This window comes from Orcinus orca, chromosome 4 (assembly GCF_937001465.1).
Source record: "Orcinus orca chromosome 4, mOrcOrc1.1, whole genome shotgun sequence".
NCBI classification, from domain to species: domain Eukaryota; kingdom Metazoa; phylum Chordata; class Mammalia; order Artiodactyla; family Delphinidae; genus Orcinus; species Orcinus orca.
Genome location: NC_064562.1, coordinates 20,548,165 through 20,570,363, shown reverse-complemented (window position 1 = coordinate 20,570,363; position 22,199 = coordinate 20,548,165). Strand labels below are relative to the sequence as shown.

The window sequence follows — 22,199 nt, the reverse complement described above, 5'->3', positions numbered from 1 at the left end:
AGTAGGAATTCCTTCAACAGTGGCTACAGCGGCTCAGAGTTGAGAAATAGAAAGCTCAGATACCACGGTCTACCCCAGAGTGATACAGTTCACTCATGGCTACTGAGGCAGCTCGTGGTTGTCTAAAACCGACCTCTAGCCCAAATCTCAGGGGATCCCTGACTCTGAGGTGTGGCCCCCGTAGTCAGCCAGAACCCAGAACTAGGAACACCTTGGCTGCAAGGCTTTCTGATTTGGAATATATTTCTCTACTGGTGAATGCCAATGTCAATAATTGGATGCCAATATCGGATGCCCATGGCTTTGGTTCCTAGACTTTCAACCTTCCTCCCTATCAGATAGATGAACTCTCTGGTAGCATCAACAAAGAGAAAAGAAACAATATCATTTCCAACCTGTTGTTTGGAAATCGGTCTTTGCCAGATTTCCACAGTCAATGACATGGGAATACAACCCTAGTCCAGTGTGTTGTTTGCCTTTAAAGACTTCTTTGGTGGTTTGTGGCAGGAGTCAGTCAAGGACTTACACGTCCCGGATTTTAGCTACTTTGCTGTTTTATTTGACAACGATAGCAAAAAAGGCACCGAGTGGGAATTGTGAAGTAGAGAAAGCTGAGAAGGTTTCTATCTATTTTTAGGATGCTTCTAAGAAGTCTTCTATAATATCGTCTTCTTTACTTAACAGGCAATTATGAGAAAATTGTTTTAGAAAGAATCAGCCCGAAAATCAGCAGTTATTTCAGAATTTTTATTAGCATGCACAAGCTTAATTCTTCCAATCTTGGCCTGCTCGTGTATAAATGGAAGCAACTTGTCATACTCAAAGCAAAAGAGGGAAGGGGAAATCCCATTTTGCTATAGCAAGTGTAGCCACTTATACAATGAGTTAATGAAAGAAATGTTTTCTAAGCACATTGGACTCTTTGGTCCAAGTAGTTTTTGCTCAATGTTTGGCACAGGTCTGCATGTAGGACTCTAGGTGAATAGAGAAAGCAAATAAGTGTGACCTTTGTAAGGCTGGTGTTTTCTTTATGAAGCCAAAAAGTGTACAAATGCAAATATTAGCCCATGCTTAGTTTTGTCCCAGAAAACTTCTCTCTGGCTGACCGCATCTCTGCGTTTGCCCTTTGGCATCGTTACTGCCCATCTTGATCCCCTGCAGGCCTTGCCATCTGTTTAATTGGTAAAGGGGCCCATCTTATCAGTGTCCCTATCATCCACTTGGAAATAGAGCCCTTCGATTGGCCTTTCTCCTCTTTTTTCTTGCTTCGGTTTATTTGGAACCAGCCCCAATATCTCAGTGCCAGGTGGCTTTACCTTAGCCAGTTACCTTAGGATTAGCAATTACTGGAAGGTAAGAGATCTGCAGCAAAGGGTGGGAGCATCTGTTATTGCAGTGATCTTGGCCTTGGAGAGAGTCTAGGGACTTGGAGAAAGTCTAATTCATGAAGGTGATGCCCTCTCTGGGGTGCTCTCCTTTTGCCTCTCATCTTCTTAAATGCTTTAGCTCTTTCAGGTTTAACCCTTTGATCTGTCTGAAGTTTAATAAGGCCAGCTAGCATGTGTGTGGCAGAGACCCACTGCCTGACAATAAATCAGCCTCCTTCCCTTCTGTGTTCCTATGATTCTTGCCTGACAGTTTTGCAGAGTCACTTAAACCTTCACAGTTGTCCTAGTCACACTTTAGGAACTCACTTGGAAAAAAAAAAAAAATCAGCTCATGGCCTTACCCCAAGTGTCCTTTTGAAGTTTCCCCCTTTCCACCCCCATCCTGTCTCTGGGGAATTTTGAGGAGTTGCCAGGTAAGATATTTTCTACTTTCAAACCAAACATAAAGACCCAGGTAAAGAAATGTGGCCATCGAAATGTTTCCATGTTTTCTTAACAAGCGTGTATGTTAGTCAGGCAAGAAAAAGGGAGGAGGGCAAAGAAACAGAATGAACAAAATAGAGCCCAGGTGCCAGAAGTCTAATGACTTCGTTGCCTCTTTTTTCTCCTCCTTGTTTAATTCTAGAACTTTCTTTTTCTTTCATTTTACACTATGCTTTGGTGTTAATGCATTTTGTCTCTCATTTTACCTCTTGCTTTTGTATTACATATCTATTCTACTATAAGCCACTCCAAATAATTTTTGAAAATAAAAGTGTGGTCTTTATAAGAAATACCGCTCGGAATTCATTAGAATTTCAATTCTAGAAAGTGGTTTACTCATCACCTTTTAATTGTTAAGCACGGTCAAGTACTTTCTGGGAAGTAGTGTGGTGTAGCTATTAACACAAGTATTCTGGCATCAGAGTGCCAGGGCTGACGCTCAGCGGGTCTGCGTATAAATCACTAGGTGATTATCTTGGGCAAGGTGCTTAATATTTTTGAGTCTCAAGTTTCTCTCCCACAGTAATGTTATAGGGACTAAATAAGTTTATATATAAACACTTGTACTTATGCCTTCCTCACCTTACAGCTTTATTGTTGTGTCTGACTTTATTACCCAAACAATGCCTGGCATAAAATAAACACTCTATCAATGATAGCTACTACTAGTACTATTTACTTTAGTTATTAGAACAATCCTCAGATAGATATAATCCCCACTTTCCAGGTGAGGTAACTGAAGCCAAAGGAGGTTATTTAGCTTGCCCAAGGTCATATAGCTGGTGGGTGCTCAGAGCCAAGGTTTGCACCCAGGCTCATCTGACCATGAAAGCCTCATGCATGTCCATTGAGTCTGCACTGCCACTTCACTTTGGAGGCATTGTTAAATAGATATGCTTGGATTGTTAGGAAAATCAAGCTTGCATCCATCAGTACATGTTCATTTCCTGACTTTTAAGTAGTTGTCATTTCTCTTGGATAACAAGTCTATGCTATTAGATTGCACAAAATTTCTTGGCATAGGTCTACCATAAATCCTGCTTCTTTGAGAGACGCTTTCAGGAGGTAAGAGGGCTAGGTTTAATCCGTAACATCAAGTGTTTTACTTAAGAGAAGTGCTTCATATGGAGATGTCCTTATGCATATGACATAATGCACACGGCAGATGAAAGTTACATGAAACAGTGTTTGTGCTTCTTCCAGATATTTCTAATAGATCTGAGTTATCCAGTAAATGAACCCTCATGTAAAATGGAGAAATAATGATTTTCCCTCACTGAAGGGGCTGAGTGGCCATTTACCAGAAATTTAACCTTTATAATACCGTCTCTGACCGTGGACCTTTGGACGTCCTGGCACGTTGTAGGAGTTTAGTGAATATCCTCTGGCTGAATGAGTGAATGAATGTCTTTAGAGATGTGAAGAATGGCAGGAGCTACAAGAGACCTTCTTGCTGTTAAGAAGGCATGGGGGCACGGCTGGAAGAGAGAATGGTTGGCTCTAAGTCTGAGCAACAAATGGAATTTGTCATTATATCATACTCCGAAATACCTGTGTCTCCTGATGTCATACAGTCCTCTCACTGTTCAAGAGATTCCCTGATTTTCTGTTCAATATTCAGTGCGTTTTCACCCTCAGATTCCTGCTCTCTCCTTATACTGTGAGTCAGTGGGTCAGTTTACTCAGAGGTGTAACTCCCATTGAACGGCAAATCTGGTCTGAAAGGTCTTTTCCCCTTCCTCTAATCTCAGTAGAGGAGCCTGCTTTTTAGTGAAGAAATGTCTTCACCCGAGTCAAAATTAGAAGGATGGATGTATAGGAACTCTTTGCTTTTGCTGAATTGATTATTGCCTAACAGAAACAAATCTCTCTTCTTTTTTGTTATTCACTCAGTCAGGATCTTCTAGATGCATGAGATAGGTACTGGATGAAGAAGAAATGTAAATTTCCTTTCAGCAGTCACGTCACATCTAGAATCATAGGAAGAAGGCAGTCTTTAATTCTTGATAGCCCTTGATCATATTTTAATGGGGGGGGCTTTTAAAATACTCCAGTAGGTGGTTAGTGATAGGGATGAATATTTGGTGGTTATTATCGAATCTTGAATCTTTGACTGTGGAGTTTTGGCTAATGTAACGATTTGACTTCTTCGCTTTCAGCTGTCCCGTTTCCTCCAAGTCACCGGCTTACGGCAAAAGAAGTGTTTGATAACGATGGGAAACCTCGTGTGGATATCTTAAAGGCACATCTCATGAAGGAGGGCAGGCTGGAAGAGAGTGTTGCATTGAGAATAATCACAGAGGGGGCTTCAATTCTTCGACAGGAAAAAAATTTGCTGGATATTGATGCGCCAGTCACAGGTAAGTCCTGAGGACGGAGACTGTCCACTTGGACCCACACTTTGTTGTTTTTAACATCAAATCAAAAGTCTTAGATACCAGTGAGTCTTCACCTTCTTCATCTTACTCTTTTCATGCCAAATCTGTACATTAGGAACAAAAGATTTAATACATATGTAACAGTATTTTTATTTTCATGTATTAAATATTTGTGTGATGTGATACCCTAAGAAGTGGTGTGCAGCCTTAGAGATGATGAAGATATTCTGAGGTAATACCTTAACTAAGAAGTGACATTTTGTCAGTAGGACACTGTCACGAAGAACACAAGATATTCACTGGGAAAGGTCAGACAAAGCATAGGAAGACTTCCAAAGTAGTTAAGTGACTAAGTTAATGCAGTGGCTCTCAGAGTGTCATCCCAGACTGGCATCACCATCATCACCACCTAGAAACCTGCTGAACTGTACCTTCTCAGCTCCCACCCCAGAACTACTGAATCAGTTCTCTGGGGTGAAGCCCAGTGATCTGTTTTATCAAGTCCTCTAGGTGACCGTGACAAACATTAAAGTTTGAGAACCATTGAACTTTAGGAAGAAGACAAAATTTCTCTCCTTCCTATATCATTTTATGCCTAGAAAATATGTCTTTACTTTTTGAGAGTTTTTGTTCTGTTATTTCTTAAGGGTAGATATGTATTTTGGGTAAGTGGAACTTCACTTAGACCATAAAAGTTAAATCTTGTCAAAAAGTTTTGTGTTGTATAGAGGGTCAAACAGTAGAGGCTTTTCATCTACACTTTGTGAAATTTGCTAAACTTGCACGTTTGTATTTCTAGAGAATCTAAAAAAAACATGTATTTTTTCCTTAATTATTATCATTCTGGCAAAGGGAAGAAGTTTGACATAGAATATTGTGCTTTTCAAAACAAAAAGGACATTTAAAATATTTCATGTATACCACTGATTGCTTCTTTCTTCCAAACCTTCATGTACTTATTGGCCTTCTAATGTAGTTTTGAAGGTGACTGGTAAGAGCAAGATAAGCGCTCTTGAATATCAGACTAGACCTTCCTTGATTCCTCTTCCAGAGAAATTGACATTTACATTTTGTTTTGGGTTGGCAGTGCTGTTTTTCTTATTTGTAATTCAGAAGAATAATGAGTGTGTTTGGGGCCAGGCAGCAGGAGAAATTGGTTCCAGTGGTAAGTCAGTGTTGGACCAGTGGTGAAAAATCAAGCTACGTACTTACCCTGTGTGTATCACTATGAACCCCATTTTCCATGTGTTAAAATGCACTCATGCATTATTATCTTTGACTTACAGACACTGTGGAAATATAAGAACAAAACAAATGTGAACATGCTTTACTTTCTTAGATACTAAAATATGAAAATTTTTTAACGTCTAAGTAGTAGCTTGGAATCTACTGGCAAAGAAACTACTTTAAAAAATTCACTGTTTAAAAAAAAATTCACTGTAAATTCCACCTATAAATAAATGGTAAAATCGTAACTTTAAATGATATCTGTATCATTAAATTTTTTTGATTTTGGTAAGAATGAATGGTTGATATTTTACTATGATATCATAATATGACATTATGATATGATAAATATGGTATATTATGATATTTATTATGATATTTTCTCTACTTCACATAATAATGTGTGATTTCCAATTCATGTTAAACTCACTAATGAGCCCAGTAGGTATTAATGGAGCTGATAATTATAACAAAAAGGAAACATGTAAAATAGACATTTAGGGGAATATATTTCCTGGGATACAATCAGCTCTTCTGTTTGATGAGGCTCTGTCCTGAAAGAACACATAGGGAGGTTTCTGGAAAAGTCAGATTCGTGATGTTTTATCCCTGAACCTTTCTGGGGTCCATTGACTAATTGCCCTCATATTCAGCAGAGGTTGCACCTCGTTCTTGCTAGTGAGATTCCAGCTGACAGTTTGGCACATTTCCCAATATAGATATGAAGAGACTTTAGAAATCAGGACTCAATTATGTATAACTTTCCCTGGGGGAGAAAGAAAAAAAAAATCCTTCTAGATGGTGACAGAAGTAGCTATGGCGACATCACAGAATATGTAGCACAGAATATGTCGTGTTTATATTTCTTAATGAAGGCAGGATTCTAAGGAACCTCCAGTAGATTCCATTGCAGTGATCTCTTTCTTCCTTTTCTGGGAATATAAAGATATGTAATATAAGTGGTGGGGGAATTTATTTTAACATTTCCATTAAAAGGGAAAAAAAAAACTCTTTTGCATATGATTCACCAGAAAGCTAAATCCATAGCTTCATATTTTAACCCATGAACTTTCCAAGCTGAAGCACGGAGGACTGCAAAATAAAAGCAGGGTACAGTGATCCGAGAAAATTGCTATCTCTTTGTATTTCAAGATATTTCTTATAATTTATTGATAACATTTTATGATATATGATTGTGTTCTGAGATTTGATTTTATTTGGACAGCTGAACCAGCAATGTAATGTTTATTTTTAAATGTAGAATATTTGTTATTTGGATAACTGAATCAGTAAAGTGAATCAATGAAGTCAATATTATATTGACACTACGCTATGCAATAAAGGGCATAGTTTGCACTTCCAAATCTTAAGGGTAGAGTATTCTTCATGTAGTTCAGAATTCCACACTTAAGAAAAACGGAGAACTTAAACAGTTTAAAAGAGAAAGCAGCAAGGAGGAAGATGTAGAAGAGGAGGGGGAGAAGAAGGAAAACAGTAGAGCTGCAAATGAGAACCTGTGACAAAAGAGTAAGGGGAAAGAAGAAGGACTTTTAATGTAGGGAGAAAACGCCTGAAGCCTGAAACCATATGGTGGTTTTCAAGTGGTATTAGAAATAGTCTCTCACCTACGTATGTCAGATTCCTAAAAATGTAAGGTGAGCCATCAGGGTAGAAACTGACGATTAGCTTCTTTTGGGCAATTCAGCTTTAAGTATAGCCTGATATGTAAACTCACAAAATGAAACAAATGGCAACTATTTTATAATCATGCACAAAAGCCACTCCCCAGCTTTCCCTCTTCTTTTCTTCCCTCCTACTTTTTATTAATAAAAACGTTTCACACTCAAATGTTTAGAGAGGAGTTGTGCTAACCTCTGTGTCATGGTTTGCTCCTATTTAAAGAAAAATCTAGGAATTAGTGTCCTGGTTGTTGGAAATCTGGGCATTATTGCATTCCTTTAGCATTTCTTTGATGTTTAAATTTACAAAGCTGCCCAACTTCCCTTCCTCCCTTCCCTTCAAGTGTTTTTAAAGCAGTAAAACAAAAGGTTTATGTTCAGTTAGGATTTTTTTCCCTTAAAATTCTGTACTTTTGATTTTGGAGAAGGACCAGGAAACTGCCTGGTCCCAATGCTCCCTCCATTTATCCCTCTGGGGAAGGTGATAAAGCACTATGTACCTTACCCTCCTGGAGCATGGATTTAGATAAGCCAGTAACCATCTCTGTGGGAGTAGAAGTGAGGATTAGTTATGGGACCCTAATCAAAGCAAGGGAAGTATGAGTTACATTCTGCTCTTTTCTCTCAGCAAACTTGCCTGATTAGAATGATGGCTGTTTTAGACATTTAACTTGAAGAATGTGTTTCTATATTGGAGGCATTTTGTGAAGGAAAGTATTTTCCCTCTTTTTGACTCTTTTTTGAAAATTGAGTTAAATTTATCTTTGTTTCCTTGCAGACATACAAATGGAACATTAAAAAATGTGGCCAAATATCTGTATAGCAACTTGCTATGGACTGCATGTTTGTGTCTCCCCAGTAATCATATGTTGAAGCCCAGACCCCCAGTGTGATGTTATTTGGAGGTGGGGTCTTTGGGAAATAATTAGATTTAGTTGAGTCCTGAGGGTGGACCCCTTGTGATGGGATTAGTGCCCTGATAAGAAGAAGATGAGATGAGAGCCCTCTCTCTTTACTCCGTGTGGGGATACAGCAGGAAGGTGGCCATCTGCAAACCAGGAACAGAACCCTAACCAAACACTGAATATGCCAGCACCTTGATCTTGGACTTCCCATCCTCCAGAACTGTGAGAAATAAGTGCTTGTTGTTTAAGCTACCCAGTCTAAGGTATTTTGTGAACTAAGTTGAACTAAGGTACAAGTCATTTGGGAATTCAGTTTACCAAACATTTGCCTGATACAGGTGGTGTGTGTTATACACAGGTGAATAAGACCTGGTCTCTGCTCTCCCAGGGGTCAGCATATAACAAAAAAACTGAAACAGATATTTGCCGAAAGATATGTGCATCAAACTATTGATTAAATGAAAGGATATGATCTTGATTTATTCAAGCAAATTTAGAAATCTCCAACTGGATAGAGCTAACTTAAAACCAAAAAGTTTTCCTCTTTGCTAAATGGCTACGGTTTCGCTGACAGTGTCCGTTGATTATTATATTACATTTCTGAGCTAAAAAAAAAAACCTGTTAAATAGCTCGGATCCTATCTATCCTGGATATGGATTGAGAACTCTTTCAGAAGGCTAGGAACTGTGGATGATTGAAACAGATGAGGCATAGTCCTTGAGTAGAATACTCAAGGTCTATTTGGGGAGTCAGATACAGAAATAGATAATTACTGTAAAATTTGTTAAGAACCATAATGAAGGTGCCTATAAACTAGTGTGGGAACTCAGAACAAGGAATGCAGGAAAGCCAAGAAAGTCTTGACAGATTACATGGTACTTGAACTGGAGCATGTGTGATAGGTGAGATTTTACTGTGTGAAAAAGCTAGCAAAGGTTATTCTGGGCAGAGACAACAGCATACGAAAGGCACTGTTATTTTTTGTAAAGTGGGAAGGCATGATCTTGGAGATTTGCTGTGGGAAGACAAGGTATCAGAAGGGTGTGAGGGGTAGGGGTGGGGGGTGAGACTGAGGTTGGACGGTCAGGGTCAAATATTAGTCTCTTGTAAGCAGCACTTAAACATTTGGTTACTGTTCTGTAGGCACTGGGAGAGTGGAGAGGGTCTTGGAGCTGGGGAGTTACACAGTCAAGTTTGTGGCTAGAATAGCATCCTGGATGAGATGAGTAGAGTGAGCAGGGAGGAGCTCTTGCGAGAGGGGCTGATCAGGAACCTTTCATACTCGTTCAGTATGTCCCGAGTATGCCTTGTGCCCTGGCAATGATTTTGGCAGGCTAGGAGAATTGGATCCGATTTTGATTACAGGGCCCTTCAAGAATGATGATTGACATTGATCTTAAAATGTCTGATTAGTTTGTGCTTAGTCAATATCCATTAACGACTTCTTGAATATGGTAGGATGATTTATGCAGGGATCCAGTTTATTACATTTCTCTTTCAAGTTCTCATATTTTCCTATTTTCCCTTTGACCTAGCAGAGAACATTTCCCTCATGTATAAAGCAGAAGCCGACCAGGAGCCTGGGTCTTTGAAGAGAATGATTTAGAACTCATTTTCTGCTCCCTGGACCCGGGGGATAGGCCAGCATCAGCTGGGCAAACTGCTAATCTCTCCAGTTTGTCTGTTTCCTGCAGGGGGGGATTTGTCCCTAGGGCAGCAAAGGATTCCCTCAGTGGCTGTGCCTGCCATTTAGCATGTCAGGCAGTTGCCAGGAGAACCCTTTGGCTTTGTTCCTGGATGTGAGAGTGAACTAGTGGCCAAGTTTAAGGTCATGGCATTCCTTCCCTTAGAGCAGCTGACGTCAATTAGGAGAATTCCCCATGCCTTTACTCCGGGGAGAGTTAAGTGGGGTAAGAATCCAGTGTCTTTTGAGAACCGAAAGATCAGTGTTTATTCTCTTCATACTATCATTTGTCACAATCAGAGCAATGCAGCCTTAGTTTATATGAGGATAAAATATTACTTCTGGGGCATTTTGCCCACTTCAAAGATTTCAGTGGCCAAATCTTTAGGGCCTGCCCTGCAGCCCGAGGCCTATTTTGGTACCTAGCCCACCGCTGGCAGGTCAGCACATTTCAGGCCCAGCCTGTGGCAGCCACCACAGTTTGATGTTTTTATTCCCCTTAATGTGGGCCCTTGATTTAAAAAAAAAAAAGGATAAAAGGTCACTGCATGAGAGCCAGCGTCCTTTTCCCTGATTTGTTTTCCTCCCTTGTTTTGCAAGGTTGGTCTTAGGAAACCCATCTTACAAGTGGGAGAAGGGAGTCTCAGAGAGTTTAAGTCAGTGTTTCTGGAACTTGAGCATGGATCAGAATTGCCCGGAGGGCTTCGTAGAACACAGATTGCTGAGTTCCACCTCCAGAGTTTCTGATTTAGTAGGTCTGGAGTAGGGCCTGAGAACTTGAATATCTAACAGGTTCCCAGATGGTGATGAGCCCCTTGATCTGGGACCCCTCTACAGGAACCACTGGTTTAAGTAACTGGCCTCATAGCTAATCAGCTGAAGACCTTGCTATGAACAGGATCCGTCAACATAACTCATGCTGAGCTATTACATGGTATTACATGCACTATTCTACCTCTGTATTAGGTTGAAAATAATCAAGCATTTCAGCTCATTTGACTAGAATTTGTTCTTGCTCATTACTGAGAAATACAAGGAATAAATTATTTTGACTCTATTTATAATTTATTATATTTTAAATTAAAATGTATTGCTATAACACAAGGGGGCAAGACCAAACAATAGTGCTTAGTACCATTGGGGCATAAAGTTTATATAGTTTTTCCCCAGTGAAAAACCTTTGTAGTGCTTTCCTTTACAAGCTCTTCGAGAGTTGACTATAGAAAGCTACTGCGGAGAATAAAGGAAGACTGGGATCAAAAGCATCTTTAAGTGAATTGTGGTGATGAATAAAGTATTATATTAAGAATAGCTGAGCCTTAGGAATTCAGCATTTGTGTGTAACATACCAGTCAGTAATAATCTATTGATGTAATCTATTAATGTCAATAAACATATAACACCACCCAGAAGAAGCATTTGACAGTTATTACATCATAATTACATGAAGAGATATTTTGCTTTAAGACACAGTGTGCCCTATGCTTTTCAATTTGCCATGAGTCAGTTTTCACAAATAGTAAGGTGTGTAAGCACCGTTCATAAGGCAACACCTGTAGTTGTTTCCATAGGAAGATAAAAATCCCCAAACTATTATTTTTAAAATCTGAAAGTGATCACTTGCAATAATAATACTCTGATGGTTTTAGAGAAGGTTGAAATATATTATTATCAATACTACTGTGCCTTTAAGAGAAGTAGTGCTTCAAATAACACTGAAAGGCTTCCAGGTAAGGAAGGTGCATTCTTCTTTGATACCTTAAAGGAAAAATGTAGATACACTTCCCTTTGTCTACAGGAAATTCAGATTATATTTATGTTTCCAACTCATGTCATGTTCCATTTTCCCATTGAAGTGTCCCTAATAATTTTAGATTCCACTGATTTTATTCTCTTGTGATCCAGTTCTTAATGGACATTCCCACATACTGGCCACAGACTGGGACTGGGCTATGACAAAGTTTTCACTGGTCCAGACTGAAATTGCCTTTTTCATTTTAGTGAGAATGCTTTCTTTATGTACATGAAACTATGGTGACAGTAATTGCTTTTTATACTTTTGGGGGGACAAATTAATGAGTTATTTTTGTTGTAAGGCTAACACTTGTTCGGTTCTTGTTTTTTGCCAGTTCGTACAGTGTTATAAACCCTGTACGGTTTTTTTTGTTTGTTTGTTTTTTGTGTTTTTTTGCGGTACGCGGGCCTCTCACTGTTGTGGCCTCTCCCGTTGCGGAGCACAGGCTCCGGACGCGCAGGCTCAGCGGCCATGGTTCACGGGCCTACCCGCCCCGCGGCATGTGGGATCTTCCCGGACCGGGGCACGAACCCGTGTCTCCTGCATCGGCAGGCGGACTCTCAACCACTGCGCCACCAGGGAAGTCCACACTGTACGTTTTAACTCTTGAGTTTTCACACAACCCTGTGAAGGAAGTGCTGTGATCAGTTCAATTTTACAAATGAGGAAACTGAAGCTCAGTGAAATTGAGTATTATATCTAAGGTTACTGAACTAGAAGGTGCCAGAACTGGTATTAAAATGCAGGCAGTTCAGCAATGTCTATTCCTATTTTATTTGGGGTTAGAAGTTAATTTTACAGGTCCATGAAATTATGAAATCTGAGAGTAACTATATAGCATGGCATTTAACTACAGTTTATCCTTGTACAACCAGGGGCTTATGGGTGCTGACCCTTCACGTAGTCGAAAATGTGCTTATAACTTATAGTTGGCCCTCCATATACATGCAGTTTTGCACCTGCAGATTCAAGCAACCTCTGATCCTGTAGTATTTGCTGTCGAAAAACAATCCATGTGGTTCAAACCCGTGTTGTTTAAGGGTCAACTGTATATTGTACTGAATTTTTTTTATCATTTCATGCTATTATCCTATTAAATGTTAACAGCTGAGGACATGAATTTTATGTTACGGTTTTGTGACTGTTCCTCTGTTTCAAAATAATTTTAATGTAAATGTAGTGCTGATTTGCACATAGTAGCTTATGGTAAGAATATAATGGTCAGATATAGGAACCTCTTAAACAGAGTATGTATGTATTTATGCATGTGTGTGGATGTGTGTGTTTCTGTATTTTGTTAGTGTCGTCATTTAAATAACAGTTTTCTTTTTTACTCTGTTCTTTTCTCCTGAATAGCTATTTGTTGATATCTGTCTAAAGTGGAGGATTTTGGACAAATGAGATACTGGATAAATATATGAACTGGTCAGAAGTAGTTTCTTATAGAAGAATCTGTGATTTAATTAGTGGATTAGTAAGAGAATAATATTCAGTTTTGAGTCAGCTGCTTTACCACTATTTAAATGACTATCTTCATATATAAAATGTATTTTTAAAATATGAATTAAATACTTTTACGTACACATCTTGCTAATGTTAAAATATATTCCATGAGAGAAGGCCTTTAGGTAGTTCAGTCCTGGCTTTGCTTTTGTCTTGGAGGTCACATAGCTTTTCCTTCTATTTTGCTGGGCTCTCCACCAGCATCATGGAGTAAGCATTGCCTTGTGAAGTAATGTGAAATCCACAGATGGGTTTGAGACCTAAGTCAAGTGTGTTGAGGAAGGGGAAAAAGGAAAACGCTCAAAAAAGTCCAGTGTTCTTTCCTTATATTAAGCCCTAAAATGTGTATGTAGAATACTGTCTCTATACATAAATCCAATCCAAGAATAAATTACAAACTGGTAACAAGTATCCTCTAAGTTGCTTTTATCATATGAAAAGAACATTTCTAGTTAACTGTGTGTTGTAAAAATAGGATTTTACTGATTATATGATGGTAGAAGAAAACAACCAACACATCCCACATCCAGGGGATAATAAAGTCTGTTTCAGAGGTTTTTATGAAACAATATTGTATTTTAATATTCTGAACAAGATTTCAGTTCCTGCTATCATATAGTTACTTTTTGACTCCAGTTTGGTGTATGATATGCTTCTCTGTATTAATTTCTGTTCATATTTGACATTGTGGTCCAGGTACCAAGCAGTTTTAGACATGGCAGCATTGTTTCATTCTGTTCCTGAAGATATTTAAGGTTTGGACATCAAGGCTTTTGAACTTTAAGTTCATAAGAGTCATATATGTAGGTGAAAGGAAACTTGACCTGTTTTATTTTTTTTTATAAGCTTTTTTCTTACTATTTTTCTTCTGCTCTGAACTGTCTTTCTTCATGTTTACAATAAACAAAGCCCTCTGATAGAGTAAAATTAGGATTTGTGGAAAGAAAAATTGTAGGTAATAATGAAGGAAACATGAAATTGCCAACCGAACTTTCCTTTTCTCTTACGACTCCATTTGTTATGTCTTTTTTAAAATAAAAATTGTATCAAGATCACCATTTTATTTACAGTGCCTTTCTTTTTAGACTCATATATTTTGGTTATATTCAAGACTACATTGTTGGGTTCTTTGGATTTTATGGTTAGTGTCAGACATTTTAATATTAAAAAATCTGTTTGGAATTCATGAATTTGATTCCATTTCAGAAACATAGTTAACTCACCGTCTCTGAATGTGCTATCTGATTTAAGATGCCATCTGGTGGTATGCCTTTGATACATCTAGTGCTGCTTTTAACTGTCATCAGTCTTATATCCTTTATTGCTTATAAGGGAGAATATTTTTGAAATGACTTGCAAAGACATTTGTTTCCATTTCAAACAAAGGATGCTTTGTACCTTCCTTTCTGTTTTCTCAAAGTAATATGCATGTTTGCTTTGGTCTTTATTAACATAATCTGATTCTTTCTTAAGGCAACATTGACCTTGAAAATCAAGCTCCCATTTTAGGAATTCAATTTAGTTCAGAGAAATTTGTAGATATTTAGCATCCCCTTTAAACTCCTAATTACATATGTTTTTCATTTAGTTTTTTAATGGTAAAATTTGATTGGCTCTTTGTATAACATGTGATGAATAGGAGATTGTCAGATAATCATAAACATGAAACAGAAATTATTCATTTGAAATTCTCTTCCTCGTATTTTAAACATTAAAGCCCAGCTCCTTCTAAGGTGGACCTTAGCTTAACCTTAACTACCGCTTTTTTTTTTGCCTTCTTCAAGAGATAAGCTGGTAATTCTTATTAAATATATATCAAAGCTAGGTGGAAATTAGAAAGTAAATTGTCTGCATTATTGATATACAATATCCATTCCACTTAAGAATCTGAATTAAGGAAGTGTTAAAAGTACATGAGTTTTTTTTTTAGGCCCTTTCAATATTATTTGTGGCTGGTTAGCTTAGTTTATTAAGGGTATAGTGGCAGTGGGCCAATTTATAGATTCTTTTCCCACTGTGGTCTGTTTAGCATTTTCTGATTATACTCAAACTTCTGGGCCAGCCAGTTTATCTGAAGGAAAAAAAAAAAAGAATGATATGGAAAGAGGTGAGAAAAGGAAGGGCGATTTCATCTGTGCTGTCCAGTTCACCTGCTGAGGAACATCTCCCAGTGACCGTGCAACAATAACTTTATTTTCATCCTATGTAGTGTGGTATCGGGGTTACAAATCATGGACCTCTAGAGAGGCATTCAGGATATGCAAGTTCTTAGCTATTTACCACTGGACAAATTATTTCACCTCTGTAAGCCTCAGCTTTCTCATCTTTGACGAGATGAGGTGTGAGTTTCATGCCTGTCACTCCGATAAAGTGAAGTGTTGCAAGCACAGCACTCAGAGGAAGTGCCCAGCAAATAGTAGCTGCTTTATCATCATTGCTGTAACCATTTTTGTCGTGGCTGTTATTGTTCTTATGCAGCTAGTATTGCAACTATCAGTTCTGTTCCATTGTTCAGTGATTAGAAGCATAGAGAACTGTTAACTATATTAACATTTGGATATTATAGCAGACTTTGCATTTCCCCTTTTATGGATGTAAGTAAATACCGAGAGGGCTGTGGAATGGAAGAGGGAGCGGAGAGGCCCTTATGCCTACAGCTCTCTATTACTCATCCTTTCTAAATTGCAAATGAGTTTCAATTTTAATTAAAGAAAAATAAATTTTGCGTTCATGGTCATGCCATCAGTATATCGATTAGAAATAAGAAAATGAAAACAATCATTTAAAACCTGTATAATATGGGCTAAGATGTCTCTTAAAATTAGAAGCAATTAACCAAATACGGGAGGGTGGGTCTTGCTCAAGCATCCCACGTCCAAGTAATAATACTCCATACTTGACGGCTGAGAATCATTCTGACGCAAATACATTTTCATTTCCAATTTGGGTGATTGACCTTCTTTAAAGATAGGTCCCTGTGCTATACAATAAATCTTGTTGTTTATCTATTTTATATATAGTGGTGTGTATCTGTTAATCCCATACTCCTAATTTATCCCTCCCTCCCCTCTTTTCCCCTTTGGTAATCGTAAGTTTGTTTTGTATGTCTGTGAGTCTGTTTCTGTTTTGTAAATATGTTCATTGGATTACTTTTTAGATTCCACATATAAGTGATGTCGTATAATGTTTGTCTTTCTCTGGCTGACTTACTTCACTCAGTGTGATGATTTCTATGGACATTTAGGTTGCTTCGATGTCTTGACCATTGTTAATAGGGCTGCTATGAACGCTGGGGTGTATGCATCTTGTCAAATTAAAGTTTTCTTCTTTTCCAGATATATGCCCAGGGGTGAGATTGCTGGATCATATGGTAGCTCTATTTTTAGTCTTTTAAGGAACCTCCATACTGTTTTCCACAGTGGCTGCACCAATTTACATTACTACCAACAGTGTGAGAGGGTTCCCTTTTCTCCACACCCTTTCCAGCATTTATTATTTGTAGACTTTTTGATGATGGCCATGGGTGATTGACTTTTTAAATCAGGGGTCCCCAACCCCTGGGCCACGGAGCAGTACTGGTCCGTTGCCTGTTAGGAACCGGGTGGCACAGCAGGAGGTGAGTGGTGGGCGAGCAAGGGAAGCTTCTGTATTTACAGCCACTCCCCATCGCTCTCATTACCACCTGAGATCCGACTCCTGTCAGATCAGCGGCGGCATCAGATTCTCATAGGAGCGTGAACCCTACTGTGAACTGCGGATGAGAGGGATGTAGGTTGCGTCCTCCTTATGGGAATCTAATGCCTGATGATCTGAGGTGGAGCTGAGGCTGTGATGCTAGCGCTGGGGAGTGGCTGCAAATACAGATTCTCATCAGCAGAGAGGTTTGACTGCACAGAGACCATAATAAGTCAACTGCTTGCAGACTCATATCAAAACCCTATCAGTGAGTGGCAAGTGACAATTAAGGAGTAGTCTGGACATAAGCAACACACTTTGGGTATCGTTCTCTCCCATCACCCCCAGATGGGACCATCTAGCTGCAGGAAAACAAGCTCGGGGTTCCCACTGATTCTGCATTATGGGGAGTTGTATAATTATTTCATCATATATTATAATGTAATAATAATAGAAATAAAGTGCACAATAAATGTAACGTGCTTGAGTCATCCCGAAACCATACCCCCCAACCCAGTCTGTGGAAAAATTGTCTTCCACGACACTGGTCCCTGGTGCCAAAAAGGTTGGGGACCGCTGTTTTAAATAACAGTTCATGGAACTACCAACAAAGTGTACATCATCTGTATTTTACATTCCCAAACATCCTGCCACTGACCACTCTAGGGCCAAAACTCAGTGTTGTATGAAATGTGTCCTATGTGTGAGACAAATATCATACCTCACACATTAAGATGATTCAAGTATTTTAAAGTTTTCACTGATTGGGCATGTACCCTGATACAGGCAGGGTGCTAAAGAAGCGCATGGATACAGTGGTGTCCAGTTGCCCTTAGCATCAAGTTGCAAATCCTAAGATGGTTTAGAAAATCTTGACTGTTCCGTTCCCCACATATGTCTCCAGTCTCATCCACTGCCTACTTCTCATTATTTTCTGGGACCTGTCTACAATGGCATTCTTTCATTCCATTTCTGTCAATAAGAGACTTGGCACAGGCTGTTCCTTCTCTCTAGAATGCCCGATCCCTACCCCCACCCCCCGCCCCCATACACACACCCAATAATCTTGAATAGTTAGATTTCAGCTGCAAAGTCACTTCATTCGTTCTTCAGGGAAGCCTTCCCCGACATACCCCAGTATAGTACTGTGTACCTTTTCTTCAAACTACTTATCATAGTAATGCTGTTACGTTACTCGTGTGATCGTTGTTTGTGTGATCTCTGGTCCTCACTAAATGGTCAATTTGAAGAGGGTAGACCCTTTGTCTGCCTTTGGCTACTGTTTATTCTTAGCATCAAGCCTAGTGACTGTCTCTTGGCAGATATCCATCAATATTTGTCAAGTGAAGTGATGCATGCAATATCTTAGTTTGTAGAGTTTATTAACATTTCTTACGACCATATATACCATGTGTCAAAGCCAGGTACCAGTTAAAGTGGTAAAAACATATTTTATCCCAAAACTATTACAACAGGGGAAAAGAAACTTCAGTAGAAAACTGAGCTCAATTCAGAATACAATAAGGACAAGTGGGCATTCATAGCCAAAGAGCAGGACAAGGGGGTCACTGGATGGAGAATTCCTAAGAGAAGATGTCAAGGATAGGGAATCCTTGCTCCTGGCAGGCCAAGGTGATCAGATATTAAAGGTGGGGGGGATTCTTCCTAGAACTGAACTAGGCAGCCTGAAGACAGGGCCCCAAGGATGAGGCCTAGATGAAAAGATGACTCAGAGAAGACTTTCTAAAGTTTGGTCAAGGAGAGAGTTTTTGTCAGTCCCTCCTCTTATTCCAGGAAAGAAGAAACAGTCTGTTTCTTTGAACAATATAAGGCCATTTTTCGTTCAGTCACCTTCTGTTCATCAAGAACCAGCTGAGCCATCTTTTGAGACTTGGCGAAGGTTGCCAGTTGCTGAACTGTGTCACCCAGAGACATTTAGCGAGAGGGATACTGCTAGGAGGATAAGCAGAAAGACAGATTATAGACTGAATTAGTCTATATGCCCAACTTCATAGGCCTTCAGGGATCCGCCAGAAGAAGTCCCAGAACCTGTCATCTTTCCTGCAAGGAATTTCTTCCTTTGCCTCTTGAACCTTCCTGGTTATTGCAAAGATATCAGTGAGATTACAGAGGTGTAGCAGTCACTTCCCTCCATATCCAGGGTGATGTAGTTCTAGAGGACAGTGTACTGGATTCTCGTAATTGCAAGTCACAGATTCAAGGCCAGTGGTACTGTTGCCCGCAGACAATGTGACTTGCCTCAGCAATGAATAGATGACTCTGTAGCTGAGTCAGACTTCTTCAGCCAGGCAATAGATTCTTTAAGGTGGTATCCAAAAGGTGGCAAACCTTTCCTAAAATGTAATGAGGTCTTGTGTAGAACTTAGGCCCAATTTCTGTAGCTGTTTTTTTTTTCCTAAATTGCCTCCCGGGAACTGAGATCACCTACAAGAGGATCTGTGATGTCTCTGACACCTCTTTGGTTTCTACGGTGAGAGGACGGGAGTTGGGGGGTGATTGTTCTGGAGATAGTTTAAGAAAGGAAGAAAACTGGGGAGGATTGAGTGTGATGAAGGGATTGGTAAGATTGGCAAATTAGCAAGATTCAGTCCAGTTGGCTGGTAACAGCCAAATAGGCTTGGGTTCCACAAAGTAAGAATTACCAGGAGGTAGCAGGGGTCAGAGAAATAATCGTCTGATGGCTGAGGCTGACAAAAGGTGTGGTCCATGTGTGGTTGGGTTGAGTCTGAGGAATTAGGCCGGGGGGACTCATGGGGACGTTTCCATTCATTTGAAGGATGTCTCGGGGACCCATAGTAGCTACGGAGTTTTATGTTGAATTTAGTGATGACTAGGTAAATGTAATGACAAATGCTCATTTCAAGAAACAGGCTGGGGGTAAAATTATGATGGAAACAGGCATGATGCTTTCAAGGACAGACTGGAATTGGTTTGGGGGTGGACTTACAGTGGGTTGTCCAGTTTAGAACGGTGGAGGAAAAGAGAGGAAGGAATATAACAAAATAAGTATTATGATTGATCAAAGGAATCTGGGAACTGTCAGATGTACCCTCGGGAAAGGGAGCACAGTACCAACAATCTGTGTGGTAGGGGCCGAAGGGAGATGGTGTGACTGTATTTGTCAGACAGAGTACATTATTTAAGGGTCAGTGATGATCATGATTTTAGATAAAATTTTTTAAATGTAAAGACAAGGTTTCTTTTGGAGCAGATTTTGATTTTCTGTTTTAAGTAAGGCTTAATGCTAAAGCCATTAAGTATTCACTGTGCTACTGGTAAAATACTAAAATTTTAACATTTCTGTAGAAGGTAAAAGTGAAATGGAACATGGATATGTTCAATCATGTGTTCTGAATTTTTTCAGGTAGCATCTGCATTCTGTATGTCATAGGAATTTTGTCAGGGTAAGGCGCTGTCACCTGGTGAAAAGAACACTGTCTCTAGAATCAAACAGACGTTAAGTTTTAATCCTGCTGCTGACAAGTTACCTCATGCATCTCTCTCCATTTACTCATCTGTAGAGAGGATTGAAATAATTTCTATCTTACAATGCTGTGGGACAGGAGGCAGTGTTCAAAAAGATGCTCACACAGTTCCTGAGACCTCGTAGGCACTCTGTGCACAAAAATGATCATTTATTATGACTGATATTGATGCTTATACACTCATACCACCGAATCTTCTGCACATAGATGGATAACTATGTAACTATTTAGAAAGAAAAGAAAAATCGTATTTCCCCCTCTGTAGTGGCTTACACTAAATGGTGATCAGTCATGGTCATAGGGGTTGTGTTATTTTGTCTGCTGAATTTAACAAACATTTTTGGTAAGAAACATCAAACACTTGCTGATTTATTCAGCGCTTACTTCATATTTGACCTTTTGGTGCAAGTTGAAAATCATTAAAGTAGTTTATGATTGAAAATTCAAAAATCCAACTTGGAGAATATAGACTCTCTTCTTGTCTTGTTTGATATGTTTTCTAATCACCTGAATTCCACCTTTCATCTGACTCACATATGAGTTAGTTGACATTTGCTTTAGTTCCAGGTGGAAGTATAATTGTTTTATTGAGGATCTTCTGGTCATTATTATACTATTATACTAAACGGGTATTAAAAGAATATCTTTTTCTGAGCGTAACAAAAAAGGGACGATGAAAATAATGATATTAGTGAAACCTACTGTCTTTTAAAAGCAGAGGGAAAGAGTAAAGGACTGTGAATCAGGAAGCCAGAGAAGTAGTGCCAGTTCTAACAACAATTTCTTCCTGTAATTCATGAGAAGATTATTCTAGATGATCTCAAAGCTCTTTTCAGTTTTGATTCTATAAATGTGTTTCTTACTCAAAGTACATATTACCTGACTTCAAAATGAATACCTTGATTAGATACTTCATGAACCTTATCAGGGTTTCCTCCTGCCACCCTTTGAAAACACCTCCATGTCAGAGTAACTGATAACCCCAATTTTTGTTATTGTGTGAGTTCACTTCCCCCCATATCATGGTTTCCTGAACATTTCAGAACCACTGGTTCTGAAATAAAACATTTCTGTGAGTTCTTCAATAACTATTATAGAATGACCTCTGTCATTAACAACATAACCTTTATTGTTAAAGCTGGAGCTTCCCCTCCCCCTCCCCCACACGTGTTTCTTTCTTCTTTAAAATACAGAAGGGCAGTTTTCCCAAAACAGTTTTTCTTTAAGTAAATGCTCTTTTCAGTCTTCTAGTATAACTAAGAAGTGAATTGACTGCTTTTTATTTTGAATAATTTTATTGTGACTATAGAGAAAAAAAAAACATGGTGAAAGGGGATGAATTTGTGAATTTTAAGTAAAATATTCTGATATATTACTGTGACATAAGAATAAATGTACTTTGGTCCCTGCCCCAGGTTCCTAAAACCCTTATAACTTCCTGAGAGATGGGGGAGATAGAAGCATCTTACATAGCACTCCTGATTCCCTTGGAATTTCCTGGGTGATAGGAGCATCCTTTGTTCTAATGAGGCAACTCTTGGTGGGTTCCTGGACAGCTTTAGGATGTGAGCTGGTCACCAGAAAGACCACACCGTGATTAGAAGACTGGAACTTTCAGCCTATCCCTCGTCCTCAAGGGAGGGGAGAGGGGCCAGAGACTGAGTTAATAATCTATCATGTCTATGTGATGAAGCCTCCATAAAAATTCCTCAACTACAGAGTTGGGAGAGCATCTAGATTAGTGAACACATCCACATGCCGGGAGGGCAGTGCACCCCAACTCCACAGGGAAAGAAGCTTGTGTGCTCAGGATCCTTTCAGACCTTGCTGTATTTAGTTCTTCATCTGGCTGTTCATTTGTATCCCTTAGAATATCCATTATGACAGACTAGTAAATATACGTAAATGTTTCCGAGTTTTGTGAGTCATTCCAGCAAATTACCGAACCTGTGCAGGGGGGCGGGAGTTGTGAGAA

General features: G+C 39.2%; 1 protein-coding gene across 3 annotated transcripts in view; it reads left to right on the top strand.

The window, feature by feature from the left end:
* PPP3CA (protein phosphatase 3 catalytic subunit alpha) overlaps positions 1–22,199 on the top strand; it is a 297,373-nt gene that overhangs the window by 139,528 nt on the left and 135,646 nt on the right. For all 3 annotated transcript variants that reach the window (XM_004263566.4, XM_033401986.2, XM_033401991.2), the window contains exon 2: positions 4,031–4,231. In XM_004263566.4, the coding sequence (XP_004263614.1) occupies positions 4,031–4,231 (201 nt within the window). The remainder of the gene's footprint in view (positions 1–4,030; positions 4,232–22,199) is intronic.